Here is a 13,726-nt window from a genome sequence, read left to right on the forward strand (position 1 = left end):
GGAGAGAAGGGAATTCCAGAGGTTTTTTTGGTTTTTTTCTTGGAGTTTGGGGGTTGAAGAGGGAGGAAAGGATATTTTTTTTTTTTTTGGGATTTTGGGATGGAATTCCTGGCTGGGAATGGGAAAATCCTGGAATGAGCAGGGAAATCCCAGAAAATCCCGGAGTTTCCAGAGGCCTTTTCCAGGGGGAGCCGGAATTTGGGATTTGGGAAGGAGGGAAAGGTTTTGGTTTTTATTTTTTTTTTGGGGGGGGGGAATTTTTGGGATGGAAATTCCTGACCCGCAGAGAATTCCCAAAGAATCCCAGAGTGCCCCAAAAATCCCTGGAATATCCCGGGATTGGGGAAGGACACCTGACGCCTCCGGAATTCCCGGAAATCCCAGCGGCTCCTCAAGGGTTAATTCCCAATTCCCACCGGGATTTTGGGATGGGATCCAGCGGGAAACCGGGAATGGCCCGGGGGAGAGAATTCCTTGGGAATTCCGTGAATCCCGGGGAGGGGGAAATTCCAGAGGGATCCCAAATTCCCCCCCTGGCGATTTTTGGGATGGGAATGAGGGAAAAAGAGGAAAAAATGGGGAAATTCCTCGGGAATTCGGCAAATCCCGGATGGGGAAATTCCAGAGGGATCCCAAATTCCCCCCCTGGCGATTTTTGGGATGGGAATGAGGGAAAAAGAGGAAAAAATGGGGAAATTCCTCGGGAATTCGGCAAATCCCGGATGGGGAAATTCCAGAGGGATCCCAAATTCCCCCCCCCGCTGATCTTTGGGATGAGGATGAAGGAATTTTGGGATAAAGGGGGGAAATTCCTCGGGAATTCGGCAAATCCCGGATGGGGAAATTCCAGAGGGATCCCAAATTCCCCCCCTGGCGATTTTTGGGATGAGGATGAAGGAATTTTTGGGATAATTCCTCGGGAATTCGGTAAATCCCGGGGGGGGGGGAATTCCAGGGGGATCCCGGTGATTTTTGGGATGGGAATGAGGGGAAAAGAGGAAAAAAGGGGGGAAATTCCTCGGGAATTCGGCAAATCCCGGATGGGGAAATTCCAGAGGGATCCCAAATTTCCCCCCCCCGGTGATTTTTGGGATGAGGATGAAGGAATTTTGGGATAAAGGGGGAAAATTCCTCGGGAATTCGGCAAATCCCGGACGAGGAAATTCCAGAGGGATCCCAAATTCCCCCCCTGGCGATTTTTGGGATGAGGATGAGAGAATTTTGGGATAAAGGGGGAAAATTCCTCGGGAATTCGGCAAATCCCGGATGAGGAAATTCCAGAGGGATCCCAAATTCCCCCCCCCCGGTGATTTTTGGGACGGGAATGAGGGAAAAACGGGAAAAAAAGGGGGGAAATTCCTGGGGAATCCGAGAATTCCCGGGTGGGGGGGGGGAGAGGTGAAATTCCAGAGGGGTCGCGGTGGTTTTTGGGGATGAGGGAATTTTTTGGGATGAAGGAGCGGCGGGTTCCTCGGGAATGCGGCGAAAGGGTTAAAGCCAGGCCGGAGGGTGAGCTCAGGTAGGCCGGGCCTGGGGCTCCCCTTTCCAAAGGCTCCTTTTCCATGGAATCCGGGCTCGGGATGAGGTTGGAGAAGGCGGGGGGGGGGGAGGGGAGGGGGATGGGGGAGGGGCAGCGCCGCCCATTCCCAAACTCTATAAAATCCCCAAATTCCGAGCCCGCGGCTCCCGGAGGATGCGCACGTGCGCCGGGAGCGGCGGCGAGCCCCAAAACCGGGAATAAACCCACCAAAAAAAAACCCCAAAACAACCTAAAAAACAACCTTCAAACCCCAAATTCCCCAAAAAAACCATCCCAAAAAAAAAACCGGGATAAAACTCCAAACAAAAACCTCCAACAGCGCCACAAACCCTTTAAAAAAACCGGGATAAAAACGCCTTCAAACCCTTTAAAAAAGCGGGCTAATAAATAAAAAGTCCCTAAGAGGATCGCAGAGAGCCATGAAGCACCGGAGCTGAGCATTCCCGAGCTTTTCCAGCGGTAATTCCCGGTTTTCCAGCATGTCCTTCGCTATGATCCGCTCAGCCCCGGGGAGATTTCTGTACCCCGACATCAGCGCGCTGTCCGAGGATGAGGAGAACAGCGAGAGCTCGGGCTCGGAGGAGAAACCTTTCCATGTGGATAGCGATGGATTCGGGGGGAAAATGGGCAAGAGGAGGAGCGGGAAGAACCGCGGGAGGATTTCCCGGGAGCCCCGGCAGAGGCACACGGCGAACGCTCGGGAAAGGGACAGAACCAACTCGGTGAACACGGCGTTCACGGCGCTCAGAACGCTCATCCCCACCGAACCGGCCGACAGAAAACTCTCCAAAATCGAGACTCTGCGCCTCGCTTCCAGCTACATCTCGCACCTCGGGAATGTTCTCCTGGTGGGAGAATCCAGCGGGAATGGGCAGCCCTGCCACGGAGCAGGAACGGCGGCGAGCGTGGGCTTCTATCCCGGCGGAGCGGCCGTGTCGCCGGCAAGGGAGGGGGAGAGCGCCCAGCCCCGCCAGATCTGCACCTTCTGCCTCAGCAACCAGAGGAAAATGGTGAGTTTGGGGTCCGGGAATGGGATTTGGAATTCGGGAATGAGGTTTGGGATACTGGGAATGAGGTCCAGGATGTGGGAGTGAGTTCTGGAATAGAGGGACGGAGCTGCACCTTCTGCCTCAGCAGAGAAAAACTGGTGAGTTTGGGGTGTTGGGAATGAGATTTGGGATACAGGAAAAGGGTCTGGAATACGGGAATGGGATCCAGGATGAAGGGAACGAGGTCTGGAATACGGGAATGAGGTCCAGGATGAAGGGAATGAGGTTTGGGATACTGGGAATAAGGTCCGGAATAGAGGGACAGAGCTGCACCTTCTCCAGCAGCAGAGGAAACTGGTGAGTTTGGGGTGTTGGGAATGAGATTTGGGATACAGGAAAAGGGTCTGGAATACAAGAATGAAGTTCAGGATGAAGGAAATGAAGTTTGGGATACAGGAATGGGATCCAGGATGAAGGGAATGAGGTTTGGAATAGAGGGACGGAGCTGCACCTTCTCCAGCAGCAGAGGAAACTGGTGAGTTTGGGATGTTGGGAATGAGGTTTGGGATACAGGAAAAGGGTCTGAAATACGGGAATGGGATCCAGGATGAAGGGAACGAGGTCTGGAATACAGGAATGAGGTCCAGGATGTTGGGAATGGGGTCTGGGATGGGGAATGGAAGGGGAAGTGTGGGCTTCTATCCCGGCGGAGCGGCCGTGTCGCCGGCAAGGGAGGGGGAGAGCGCCCAGCCCCGCCAGATCTGCACCTTCTGCCTCAGCAACCAGAGGAAAATGGTGAGTTTGGGATGTGGGAATGGGGTTTGGGATGTGGGAATGAGGTTTGGGATACTGGGAATGAGGTCCAGAATATGGGAATGAGTTCTGGAATAGAGGGACGGAGCTGCACCTTCTGCCTCAGCAGAGAAAAACTGGTGAGTTTGGGGTGTTGGGAATGAGGTTTGGGGTACAGAAAAAGAGTGTGGAATACGGGAATGGGATCCAGGATGAAGGGAATGAAGTTTGGGATACAGGAATGGGATCCAGGATGAAGGGAATGAGGTTTGGGATACTGGGAATAAGGTCCGGAATAGAGGGACAGAGCTGCACCTTCTCCAGCAGCAGAGGAAACTGGTGAGTTTGGGATGTTGGGAATGAGATTTGGGATACGGGAATGAGGTCTGAAATACGGGAATGGGATCCAGGATGAAGGGAATGAGGTCTGGAATACGGGAATGAGGTCCAGGATGTTGGGAATGGGGTCTGGGATGGGGAATGGAAGGGGAAGTGTGGGGTTTTATCCCGGTGGAGCGGCCGTGTCGCCGGCAAGGGAGGGGGAGAGCGCCCAGCCCCGCCAGATCTGCACCTTCTGCCTCAGCAACCAGAGGAAAATGGTGAGTTTGGGATGTGGGAATGGGGTTTGGAATTCGGGAATGAGGCTTGGAATATTGGGAATGAGGTTTGGGATACTGGGAATGAGATCCAGGATGTGGGAATGAGGTCTGGAATAGAGGGACGGAGCTGCACCTTCTGCCTCAACAAGAAGGGGAAACTGGTGAGTTTGGGATGTTGGGAATGAGATTTGGGATACAAGAACGGGGTTTGGGATACGGGAATGAGGTTCAGGATGAAGGGAACGAGGTCTGGAACACGGGAATGAGGTCCAGGATGTTGGGAATGGGGTTTGGGATACAGGAATGAGTTCTGGAATAGAGGGACGAAGCTGCACCTTCTGCCTCAGCAGAGAAAAATCGTGAGTTTGGGATGTTGGGAATGAGGTTTGGGATACAGGAAAAGAGTCTGGAATACGGGAATGAGGTCCAGGATGAAGGGAATGAAGTTTGGGATACAGGAATGGGATCCAGGATGAAGGGAATGAGGTTTGGGGTACTGGGAATAAGGTCTGGAATAGAGGAACAGGGTGAGCTGCACCTTCTCCAGCAGCAGAGGAAACTGGTGAGTTTGGGATGTTGGGAATGAGGTTTGGGATACAGGAAAAGGGCCTGGAATACAGGAATGGGATCCAGGATGAAGGGAACGAGGTCTGGAATACGGGAATGAGATTTAGGATCCTGGGAATGAGGTCCAGGATGAAGGGAATAGGATTTAAGATACAGGAAAGAGGCCTGGAATACGGGAATGAGATCCAGGATGAAGGAAACGAGAGAATGGAATACAGGGAATGAGATTTGGGATACGGGAATGAGGGAATGGAATAGAGGGAATGTGATTTGGGATACGGGAATGAGGGAATGAAATAGAGGGAATGAGATTTGGGGTACAGGAATGAGCTTTGGGATACAGGGAATTCCATAAGGATGAAGGGAATGGCGTCCCAGGAATTCGGGATTCGGGCTGGGAACGCCGAGCTGCCGTTTGGAGCTCTCGGATTCCCGGAAAAGCGGCGATTCCCGGTTTTATCCCGGCGTTTGTCCGCTCCGAGGGAATTCGGGATCGGGAATAAATCCCGTGGGGATGGAGGGAATTTTATCCCGGGATTCAGGGATGAATCCCATGGGGATGGAGGGAATCCTGTCCCAGAAATTCCCAGTTTTATCCAAGAAATTCCAGGCTTTATCCCTGAAATTCCCAGGTTTATCCCTGAAATTCCCAGCTTTATCCCAGAAACTCCAGGCTTTATCCCAGAAATTCCCAGATTTATCCCATTCAGCTCCAAAATCCATGGAAAAATCCATGGAAAATCCTCTCTGGAGCCACGAACAGGCACCGGGAAAGGCTCTGGAAAACCGGGAATTTTGGGATCGGCTCCCAATTCCCAATCCCAGCGCTCCCAGTTCCCCCCGGCTGCCATTCCCTGGGTTTTGGGATTCCCTGGATTTTGGGATTCGGCAGAAATTCGGGAAAATCCAGCGGGATTTTCCTGCCCAAATCCCGAATTTCCCAACCCTCCCCCCCCCGGGAATTCCCCGGGAACGATCGGGATCCGCGCTGATCCCGGAAAAATCCCCGGGAAGGATTCAGAGTTCACAAAACTCCGGAGTTTTCCGGGAATCCTGAAAATTCCAGGATTTGGGAAAGGGGGAATTTGGGAATGCTGCGGGGGGAAGGGACCTCAGAGCCGATCCAGAATTTTCCATCAATTCCTACAAATCCCAATCCCGAATTTTCCATCGATCCCGGTAATTCCAATCCCGAATTTCCCATGAATCCCAATCCCAAATTCTGGATCAATTCCTACAAATCCAAATCCCGAATTTTCCATCGATCCCGATAATTCCCATCCCGAATTTTCCATGAATCCCGATAATCCCCATCCCGAATTTCCCATGAATCCCAATCCCAAATTCTGGATCAATTCCTACAAATCCAAATCCCGAATTTCCCATCGATCCCGATAATCCCAATCCCGATTTTTTTCCAACAATTACTACAAATTCCCATCTGTAATTTCCAAGGAATTCCCAAAAAATCCCATGGCAGCCGGAATCTGGGCCGGAATCGGGGCTGGAATCGGAATTAGAACCGGAATTAGAACTGGAATTGGAGCTGGAATTGGGGATGGAATTAAAACTGGAACTGGAATTAGAGCCAGAATTAGAACTGGAATTGGAATCTGGGCTGGAATTGGGGATGGAATTAGGATAGGAACAGGAATTAGAACTGGGACTAAAGCTGGAATTAGAACCGGAATTGGAATTGGGGCTGGAAATAGAACAGGAATCAGAATTAGAACTGGAATTGGAATTGGAGCTGGAATTTGGGATGGAATTAAAACTGGAACTGCAATTAGATCTGGAACGAAAGCCAGAATTAGAACTGGAATTAGAATTGAAGCCGGAATTGGGGCCGGAATTAGGATAGGAACAGGAATTAGAACCGGAACTAAAGCTGGAATTAGAACTGAAATTGGAATTGGAACCGGAATTGGGGCTGGAATTAGAACTTGAACTGGAACTAAAATTGGAATTAGAACTGGAATTGGGGCTGAAATTAGAACAGGAATCAGAATTAGAACTGGAATTAGAACTGGAATTGGAATTGGGGCTGGAATTGGGGATGGAATTAAAACTGGAGCTGGAATTGGGGCTGGAACTAAAGCTGGAATTAGAACTGGAATTAGAACAGGAACTGGAATTAGAACTGGAACTAAAGCCAGAATTAGAACTGGAATTGGAATTGGAATTAGAGCTGGAATTGGGGCTGGAATTGGAATTGGAGACGGAATTGGGGCCGGAATTAGGATAGGAACAGGAATTAGAACTGGAGTTAGAGCTGGAATTAGAACTGAAATTTGGGCCAGAATTGGGAACTGGAATTGGAGCCGGAATTGGGGCTGGAATTAGAACTTGAACTGGAACTAAAATTGGAATTAGAACTGGAATTGCAATTGGGGCTGGAATTTGGGATGGAACTAAAACTGGAACTGGAATTAGAACTGGAACGAAAGCCAGAATTAGAACTGGAACTGGAATTGGAATTGGAGCTGGAATTAGAACAGGAACTGGAACTAGAACCGGAATTAGAACTGGAATTGGAATTAAGAGCTGGAATTTGGGCTGGAATTGGAGCTGGAATTAGAACTTGAACTGGAATTAGAACTGGAACTAGACCCAGAATTTGGGCTGGAATTGGAATTAGAACCGGAATTAGAATTGGAATTGAAACTGAAATTGGGGCTGGAACAGGAATTAGAACTGGAACCGGAACTAAAGCCGGAATTGGGGCTGGAATTGGAGCTGGAATTAGAACTGGAATTGGAGCTGGAATTAGAACTGGAATTAGAACTGGAATTAGAACTGGAATTAGAGCCGGAATTGGAGCTGGAATTAGAACTGGAATTGGAACTAAAGCTGGAATTAGAACTGAAATTGGGGCCGGAATTAGAACAGGAATTAGGACTGGAATTAGAGCTGGAATTGGGGCTGGAATTGGGGCTGGCATTGGAATTTGGACTGGAATTAGAACTGGAATTAGAACTGGAATTAGAACTGGAATTGGAGCCGGAATTGGAGCTGAATTGGAGCTGGAATTAGAACTGGAATCAGGGCTGGAATTGGGACTGGAATTGGGACTGGAATTAGAGCTGGAATTAGAGCCGGAATTGGGGCTGGAATTGGAGCTGGAATTAGAACTGGAATTGGAACTAAAGCCGGAATTAGAACTGGAATTTGGGCAGGAATTGGACTTGGAACTGGAATTAGAGCTGGAACTGGGGCTGGAATCAGAACTGGAATTAGAACTGGAATTAGCTGGAATTAGAATGGGAATTGGGGCTGGAATTGGGGCTGGAACTGGAACTGGGATTCTTTTTTTCCAAAGCCAGGACCCCCCCCACATCCCAATCCAGGTTTCCCATGGAAAAATCCCAAATTCAGGCACAGGAATCACAAATTCCACAAAATTCCCAAATCCCCTCGGAGCCATTCCCGCTTTTCCCATGGAAAAATCCCAAATTCAGGGACAGGAATCACAAATTCCACAAAATTCCCAAGTCCCCTCGGAGCCATTCCGACTTTTCTCTTGGATAAATCCCGAATTCCATGGAATTCCCGAATTTCCTCTGAGCCATTCCCGCTTTTCCCATGGAAAAATCCCAAATTCAGGCGCAAGAAGCAGAAATTCCATAAATTCCCCAGATTTTCTCAGAGCCATTCCCGCTTTTCCCATGGATAAATCCTAAATTCCACGGAATTCCCGGATTTCCTCGGAGCCATTCCCGCTTTTCCCGGGCCGGGCTCATCCCAATCCAGGTTTTTCATGGAAAAATTTTCCCTTTTCCCTCGAATCTTGGGAGATCCGGAAATAGGAGCAGGAATTGGATCCCAAAAATCTGGGATTGGGGAAAGGGAGTGGGAATTGGATCCCCAAAAAAAACTGGGATTGGGCAAAGGGAGAAAAATCGGGAATTGGATCCCAAAAAAAACGGGATTGGGCAAAGGGAGAAAAACCAGGAAGGGAAAAAGGAGAAAAATCGGGAATTGGATCCCAAAAAACCGGGATTGGGGAAAGGGAATTGGATCCCAAAAATCCGGGATTGGGGAAAGGGAAAAATTCCGGGATTGGGGAATGGGAGAGGGAATTGGATCCCAAAAAAAACCTGGGATTGGGACTTGGATCCCAGAGAAATGGGAATTGGGAATCGGGAATCGGATCCCGAAAATCCGGGACTGGGAATGAGGAAGGGCTGGACTGGGAGAACTGGGAGTGAGCGGGACAGCGGAATTCCGGGATTGGGGCTGGGATCGGGAACGGCTCCGGGGGAGAATTCCCTGGAAAGGGATCACGGAATTCCCCGGGGATGGGATCCCAAAATTCCCTGGGAAGGGATCACGGAATTCCCCGGGAATGGGATCCCAAAATTCCCTGGGAAAGGATCCCGGGGGAATTCCCTGGGAAGAGAATTCCGGAATTTCCTGGGAATGGGATCCCAAAATTCCCTGGGAATGGGATTCCAAGAGAATTCCCTGGGAATGGGATTCCAAGAGAATTCCTTGGGAATGGATCCCAAAATTCCCTGGGAATGGGATCCTGGAATTCCCTGGAAAGGGATCCTGGGAGAATTCCCTGAGAAAAAAATTCCAGAATTCCCTGGGAATGGGATCCCAAAATTCCCTGGGAAAGGATTCCAAGAAAATTCCTTAGGAAAGGGACTCTGGAATTCCCTGGGAAAGGATTCCAAGAAAATTCCCTGGGAAGAGAATTCCAGATTTTCCTGGGAATGGGAATCCCAAAATTCCCTGGGAATGGGATCCCGGAATTCCCTGGGGATGGATCCCGGAATTCCCTGGGAAGGGATCTCAGGAGAATTCCTTGGGAAAGGATTTCAAGATTCCCAGGAAAAGGATCCCGGGAGAATTCCCGGGGAATGGGATCCCAAGAAAATTCCTTGGGGAAAGAATTCCGGAATTCCCTGGGAATGGGATCCCGGAATTCCCAGGGGATAATAATTCCCAGGGGATAATTCCCAGGGGATAATAATTCCCACCATTCTCCTTTTCCCTCCCGCAGAGCAAAGACCGGGACAGGAAGACGAACCAGCTCCGGAGCTAGGCCGGGAATTCCAGCCGGGAATTCCAGCCGGGAATTCCAGCCGGGAATTCCAGCCGGGAACGGAGCAGGGAGGAGCCAACGCCGGGGAATTCCCGGATCCGGAGACGTTTTCCCGCCGGATCCCGCCGGGAAGAGCGGCCTCGACCTTCCAGCGGCTCCCAGGGATGGGCCGGAATTCCGGGATTTTTCCTGGGAATTCCCGGATCGCGGAATGTTCGGAATTCCTGGATCCGCTCGGGGAAATTCCTTGGAATTCCCGGCCTGGGGTTCCGGGTCGTGGAATGTTTGGAACTCCCGGATCCGTTCCGGAAATCCTCGGGAATTCCTGGGAATTCCGGCCCCAGGAACACCTGGATCTCCCGGATTTTCTCCAGGAATTCCTGGGAATCCTTTCCCGGGATTCCGGCCTGTGGAACATTTGGATCTCCCGGATTTGCTCCAAGAATTCCTGGGAATTCCCGGCCTGGGATTCCGGATCGTGGAACTTTGGGATCTCCCGGATCCGCTCAGGAAATTCCTGGGAATTCCTGCCCCAGGAACTCTCGGATCTCCCGGATTCTCTCCAGGAATTCCTGGGAATTCTTGGGAATTCCCATCCCAGGATTCCTGCTCACGGAACTTTTGGATCTCCTGGATCCACTCCAGGAATTCCTGGGAATCCTTTCCCGGGATTCCGGCCTGCGGAACTTTGGGATCGCCGGGATCTGCTCCAGGAATTCCCGGGAATTCCCAGCCTGGGATTCCGGATCGTGGAACTTTGGGATCTCCTGGATCCACTTGGAAAACTCCTGGGAATTCCCGACCCCAGGAACATTTGGATCGCCGGGATCTGCTCCAGGAATTTCTGGGAATCCATTCCCGGGATTCCGGCCTGTGGAACTTTGGGATCGCCGGGATCTGCTCCAGGAATTTCTGGGAATCCTTTCCCGGGATTCCGGCCTGTGGAACTTTGGGATCGCCGGGATCCGCTCCAGGAATCCCCGGGAATTCTGGGATCCGCCGATGGATGGAACACTCGGATCTCCTGGATCTGCTGCCCGGAACCGATCCCGGAATGGATCCAAATAACTGATCCCAGAACTGATCCCGAAACAGAACCTGGAGCAGATCCTGGAATTGATCCCGGAACTGATCCCCAATCCAATCCCAGAACTGATCCCTGGAATTGATCCCGGAACCGATCCTGGCTCCAATCCCAGAACTGATCCTGGAATTGATCCCGGAACTGATCCCCAATCCAATCCCAGAACTGATCCTGGAATTGATCTTGGAACTGATCCCCAATCCAATCCCAGAACTGATCCCTGGAATTGATCCCGGAACCGATCCTGGCTCCAATCCCAGAACTGATCCTGGAATTGATCCCGGAACTGATCCCAAAACAGAACCAGGAACTGATCCTGGAATTGACCTTGGAACTGATCCCGGAGCTGATCCCAGCTTCAATCCCAGAACTGATCCCTGGAACTGATCCTGGAATTGATCCCTGGAATTGATCTGGGATCCGATCCCGGAATTGATCCCAGAACTGAACCCTGAACTGATCCTGGATCCGAACACAGAACCGATTCCCGGAATTGATCCCTGACCCAATCCTGGAATTGATCCTGAAACCGATCCTGGAACTGATCCCTGACCCGATCCTGGAACAAACCCCAGAACAGATCCCAGAACTGATCTGGGATGCAAATCCCGGAACTGATCACGGAACCGATCCTGGAATTGATCCTGGAGCTGATCCCTGGGATTGATCCGGGATCCGATCCCGGAAATGATCCCAGAACTGAACCCTGAGCTGATCCTGGATCCCATCCCTGAGCTGATCCTGGATCCGATCCTGGAACTGATTCCCGAATTGATCCCTGAACTGATCCTAGAATTGATCCCGGAATTGATCTGGGATCCAAATCCTGAACTGATTCTGGAATTGATCCTGGAATTGATCCCAGAACCGATCCCCGGAGTTGATCCCGGATCCGATCCCAGAACGGATCCCGGAATTTACCCTGGAACTGATCCCGGAGCGGATCCCAGAACGGATCCAAATAAACGATCCCGGATCCGCTCCCCGGTTCCGGGGGGATTTTCGGGAACGCCGATCCGGGGCTGGAATTCGCCGTCGTTGTTGTTGTTTCGGGAATGGATTAAAGGCGGAATTGGCGCCGTTTCCTCGGGAATGTGGGACGCGATCCCGGCCGGAATTCCCAACCCCTGCCCCTCCCCCCACCCACCCTTTACCCCCTTTCCCGGGAAAAAAAAAGCGGGAAAAGTTTTCAGGGAAAAAGTCAGAAAATTCCCGGCTTCCGGAGAAAATCGGGATGAGCTTTGGGATGGGGAAAAACTGGGATGGGCTCTGGGATTGGGGAAAAATCTGGGGAAATTCCTGGGATCGGGAAATAAACTGGGATGAGCCTCAGATCCAGGGAAAAACTGGGATAATCCCTGGGATTGGGGAAAACTGGGATGGGCTCTGGGATTGGGAGGAAAAATCTGGGATAATCCTTGGGATCAGGAGGAAATCTGGGATTGGAAACCCTGGGATCGGGAAATAAACTGGGATGGGCCTCAGATCCAGGAACAGAACTGGGATAATCCCTGGGATTGGGAAAAACTGGGATAATCCCTGGAATTGGGAGGAAAATTGGGATGGGCTCTGGAGCCAGGAGAGATCCGGGATGAGCTCTGGGATCAGGGAAAAACCGGGATAATTCCCGGGATCGGGAAATAAACCGGGATGAGGCTCAGATCCAGAGCTGGGATAATTCCCGGGATCAGGGAAAACTGGGATTGGAAACCCTGGGATTGGGAATAAAACCTGGGATGAGGCTCAGATCCAGAGCTGGGATAATTCCCGGGATCAGGGAAAACTGGGATGGGCTCTGGGATTGGGAAAAAACCTGGGATAATTCCTGGGATTGGGAGGAAAACTGGGATAATTCTTGGATCAGAAGGAAAACCGGGATGAGCCTCAGATCCAGGGGAAAACTGGGATAACTCCCGGGATTGGGAGGGAAAACTGGGATGGGCTCTGGGATCAGGGAGAGAACTGGGATAATTCTGGAAATTAGGGAATAACTGGGATAATCCTTGGGATCAGGAGGAAACCTGGGATGAGCCTCAGTTCCAGGAACAGAATTGGGATAATCCCTGGAATTGGGAGGGAAACTGGGATTGGAAACTCTGGGATTGGGCAAAAACCTGGGATAATTCCCGGGATTGGGAGGAAAACTGGGATGAGGCTCAGATCCAGAGCTGGGATAATTCCCGGGATCAGGGAAAACTGGGATGGGCTCCAGAGCCAGGAGGAAAACTGGGATGGGCTCTGGGATTGGGAAAAAATCTGGGATAATTCTTGGGATCAGAAGGAAAACTGGGATGAGGCTCAGATCCAGGGATAAACTGGGATAACTCCTGGGATTGGGAGGAAAAACTGGGATAATCCCTGGGATCAGGGAAAAACTTGGGATGAGCCTTGGGAGGAAAAACCGGGATGAGGCTCAGATCCAGAGCTGGGATAATTCCTGGGATCAGGGAAAACTGGGATGGGCTCCAGAGCCAGGAGGAAAACTGGGATGGGGAAAAAAACTGGGATGAGGCTCAGATCCAGGGAAAAACTGGGATAATCCCTGGGATCAGGAGGAAAAAAACTGGGATGAGCCCTTGGGATTGGGAAAAAAACCTGTGATGAGCCCCGGGATTGGGAGGGAAACTGGGATGAGCCTCAGATCCAAGGGAAAACTGGGATAATCCTCAGGATCAGGAGGAAAACCAGGATGAGCCTCAGATCCAGGGGAGAAAACTGGGATTGGAAACCCTGGGATTGGGAAAAAAACCGGGATAATCCCTGGGAATGGGAGAAAAACTGGGATGAGCCTCAGATCCAGGAACAGAACTGGGATAATTGCTGGAATCAGGATGAAAATCGGGATTGGAAGCCCTGGGATTTGGAATAAAAGCTGGGATGAGCCTGAGATCCAGAGGAAAAGTGGGAGAATTCCCGGGATTGGGAATAAAAACTGGGATGAGCCTCAGATCCAGAGGAAAAGTGGGAGAATTCCCGGGATTGGGAATAAAAACTGGGATGAGCCTCAGATCCAGAGGAAAAGTGGGAGAATTCCCGGGATTCCCGTGGGGTTTTCCAAAGCACCGAGGGGTGGGGGAGGGGAACTTGGGAGAGGGAAGAGAAATC

At 51.0% G+C, this 13,726-nt stretch overlaps 2 protein-coding genes across 2 annotated transcripts in view; one reads left to right on the plus strand and one right to left on the minus strand.

Annotated features, from left to right (window-relative positions):
- BOP1 (BOP1 ribosomal biogenesis factor) overlaps positions 1-13,726 on the minus strand; it is a 107,500-nt gene that overhangs the window by 43,217 nt on the left and 50,557 nt on the right. The window lies entirely within an intron of this gene.
- SCX (scleraxis bHLH transcription factor) lies at positions 1,787-9,537 on the plus strand. Its single transcript, XM_023946814.2, has 2 exons — positions 1,787-2,550; positions 9,496-9,537. Exons 1-2 carry the CDS (start codon positions 2,020-2,022, stop codon positions 9,535-9,537), a joined length of 573 nt encoding a protein of 190 aa, XP_023802582.1. The 5' UTR covers positions 1,787-2,019.

This window comes from Cyanistes caeruleus, chromosome 1 (assembly GCF_971803275.1).
Source record: "Cyanistes caeruleus chromosome 1, bCyaCae1.hap1.1, whole genome shotgun sequence".
Lineage (NCBI taxonomy): Eukaryota > Metazoa > Chordata > Aves > Passeriformes > Paridae > Cyanistes > Cyanistes caeruleus.